Source organism: Morone saxatilis, unplaced genomic scaffold (assembly GCF_004916995.1).
Source record: "Morone saxatilis isolate NCDOM2014 unplaced genomic scaffold, NCSU_SB_2.0 Contig9, whole genome shotgun sequence".
Taxonomy (NCBI): Eukaryota; Metazoa; Chordata; class Actinopteri; family Moronidae; genus Morone; species Morone saxatilis.
In genome coordinates, this window is record NW_023340268.1 from 21,599,847 (window position 1) to 21,603,491 (window position 3,645).

At 35.2% G+C, this 3,645-nt stretch overlaps 1 protein-coding gene across 1 annotated transcript in view; it reads right to left on the reverse strand.

The window, feature by feature from the left end:
* si:dkey-222b8.4 (uncharacterized protein KIAA0895) overlaps positions 1 to 862 on the reverse strand; it is a gene marked incomplete at its 3' end in the record, with an annotated part of 8,500 nt that extends 7,638 nt beyond the window's left edge. The window contains 1 exon segment of the mRNA XM_035680876.1: positions 577 to 862. Within this exon segment, the coding sequence (XP_035536769.1) occupies positions 577 to 601 (25 nt within the window).
* Positions 863 to 3,645: the final 2,783 nt, after the last annotated feature.

The window sequence follows — 3,645 nt, forward strand, 5'->3', positions numbered from 1 at the left end:
CTACAGCTACACATCACAACCACAACCAGAAATACGTGGTTGTGTTACAGCTGCTCAAGTTGCTAAACAAGATATTCTATTAAGAAATGGATAATAAAACGTTAAAATATGTATATTAAATTACAATATATAACAACAACATATATATAGACTTATAACTATTAAAGAGTGTGCAATAATATGTACATTATATTACAGTATATAACGATATATAGAAAATAAGACATTCAAATATATAACGTTAACAGAAGTGTAACTGATACTATGATCAGTACTAATAATGCTATTAAAAATGAGTATTTAAATATTAAATATATTCGTTTGTTGTCGTTATTTGTTTGTTCTTTAATATTTCTCTAGAACTCAATTGATTTAATAACTCATTTACCCAGCTTTAACTGTGCTAAGTTAACACAAAGGATGGCACATCCGTTTTTACTACATTAACGTTAGTAGTTTTAAGAAAATTAGCATAATATTGCTATTACTACGGTATTACATTTAAGTCCTGATACTAAGTAGGAGAGCTCCAACCTACAGTCACAGGAAAATAAGAGAAACACAAGACAACATTACCTGTCACTTTTATTGACTCCAGCATCCTCTGTTAACGTCTCTGTAAACCTAAAACACCGTGCTGCTGTTCCAACAGTACAAACGTTACTTAGCAAGTCAACCTAACGTTAGCTTAACCAGCCGGCTAATATTTGTTCAAATAGAGACAAGAAAGCGAGATACCTGTAGTGACTACGTATTACGACACGCAGAAATATATATATATATATATATATTTAAAACATTTCCCTGACTAACAGCTGAGCTGACAGTCACTGTCCCGCCTACACCGAGCCTCCTCAGCCAAACTGACGAGGAAGAGCCGAGCTGTCCGTGTAGCTCTGCATGAGCTGTTTCCATGGTTTCGCTGGTAACTACGTAATACCAATGGTAATACACACGGACGCTCATGGGAAATGAAGTCCCTCTGAGAATAGGTTAGTGAAAATATCCGCGTTTGGTCTTAAATGTTCCGAGATTCATACACATAATATGTAATTCAGCACTAATATATTGTCAGTGGATTGAATTTAGTGTTAATATTATTGAAACTCAGGCACTTGTTGCTATTAGACACCATGATTGTAGTTTTCTATTGATAGGTGGCACCTGTTACCTGCTGGCATTTGTAAAATTACTTATTATGATCCAGATAACTAATTTAATTTAAGTGAAGACCCTCGTGTATACTGCTTAATTTAAATAAATGAAAAATTACAAATAGTCTGCTTGGGACAATAATATGGAATATAAGAAGAAAAAAATATTTTTGACCAGAGGGGGACTTTAAGGTAGTATTAAACAATGGGAATAAATATATAAATTAAAAACATCCAATAACTATAGTTGATTGTTGAGTCTAGCTTTTATTCCCCACCAACTGTTATTTTATTTTATGGAAAACAGAACCCTTTTACGACATCTTATTTGTTCACGCCTTGTTTTATCATATGTAGCTTTCCAACCCTAGTAAAGTACACAACGACCTACAACCTAATTTTCATCAAAACAAACCGGCCTCTGCACTGCTTGAATAACACTGATCTTTATGTACAGTGCGCAGGGACCGTCAACAAATTTCAATAACGGAAAGATAATCAATAACTGTACTCTCATATATTGTAGCCTCACCAAAATCACTGTACACATCATTGGCCCCCTCCTGGTTATACTACAACTGATATTTTTTTATATAACAAAAGACTTTTGTATATTGTTGGGGATTTTTAAATAACTCAATAATAACTCAACTATTATGAACTGTAGTGCTACTATATTAACTCCACACATCATTGTTGCACAACTCACAATACCAAGGGGTATCTTTGTTTGGGATTTGTGCTGCTGTCATTCCGAGGCACTGCGTGTGAAACCATCCTGTACAAGTTTCACACTGAATCTACATAGGGATAAAAAATTTAACATTGAAATGTTCACTTTAGCAAATCTGTAATGCATACAAGTATACAAGATTTGATTACTCTAGTATTATCTCAGGAATTTCAATTTGAGATTATCTGCAGATTATCCACTATTCAGATCATCCACTGATGTTTTCAAACAATTAAAGATAGATTCTCACCCAAACAGCATCAACAGTGGTTGGCAGTAAGTCCTTATTTCCACAGAAGGAACAGAAGTCATCCTTTGCCACTAAAAATAATTAAGCTATATTACTGTCATGTTTGTAGGAAGTTGTCAACATAATAATGTAATATTTTGAACAATACCTGATCCTCTCAGAATTTCTTCTGACATTTCTCTTCTTAGATTTTGAAGAGATTTTTTAGATGACTCAATGCGAAATGTCTGCGGTATGTTGATGGAAATTCCATCACCGTCATCTTAGCCATCTGTATGTCAAAACATTACATGTGCTATGTATAAGTAAAAATAATCACTTTTGCAAAGTAATCAAATCAATTTGCAAAGTCATTCAGTATTTCAGTACTCTGTCTAGATATCCTCCTGGTACAGAAAGTTGTTATTGAAATAACCCACCTCTTTTGAATTCATGAATATTTCCCACAATATTAACATTGTTGTGTTTTTTTAGATTTTGTAGGTTTTGTAAGATGGGCTCGGGTTGAACTGTGTCCTGGAGTGAACCACACTCTGGGAGTGAACTGCCTGACTGATGCTTAATGTGTCTTCACAATGTTTCTAGCTGTCAAAAAGACTTTGTGGTTTCAGCATCAACAAATGTAAATGGCTTGAATTTAATGTATTTAGCAAAAAAGTACCTCTGTTGTGGGCTTGGACCTCGTAGATGAGAGGCCAGTGCTGCTGTTGTTCTCATTTGTCTTCTGAAGATCTTTGCTCTTCTGAAGATCTTTGCCAGTGTTCAAAGCTGACTTTGCTTTCTTTGGAACAGGAACAGTGGTTGGAGCAGTGTAGAATTTGGAGCCAGTGTGGGGTTTTGCTCCGTCTCTCTTTGCCCAACTCTCCTGTGATTGACCTATGTCCTTTTGTTGCATGGGTTTTAGGAGTAACCTGCTTCAGATAACTGATGACACATGTATGTGTTTCTTTATATCTACCTGTAAGAGAGGCAAAACATTTTCTGCAAAAGGGCCCTGGTCACAAGTCTCCTCTGTTTTTAGAATGGAAATGTTCACTATTCAAACATCTTCCAACCAATCTGATCTTGCAAGTGAGCTTAATTGACAGTGGCTCTGATTGGACGGTATAGAGGTCAGCTTGGGGTGACATGTGCACCAATTTTATTTCTGCAACAGGTTGGTCAAGTCTGTTATGTTTTATATGCTATTATAGATAAACAAAATAAACATCACCAAGAAGGTACAAATGATGGTTTACAGTTGCGTTTGGTGGAAGCTATCAGTTCATCACATATGTAGTTATTGATATTTATCCAAATAAAAAATCCCCAAAATATGAAAAGTGTTTAATTATATGAATAAACAGTTGTAGTATCACCAGGAGGTGTGAATATTGTCAGTGAATATTTGGTGAGGCTACAATATATGAGAGTACAGTTATTGATTATCTTTGTGCTTATCTCTTTTCGTTATTGAAATATTGTTGACGGTCCCGTGCGCACATCGTCTCACCGCCGAGGTGTGCATA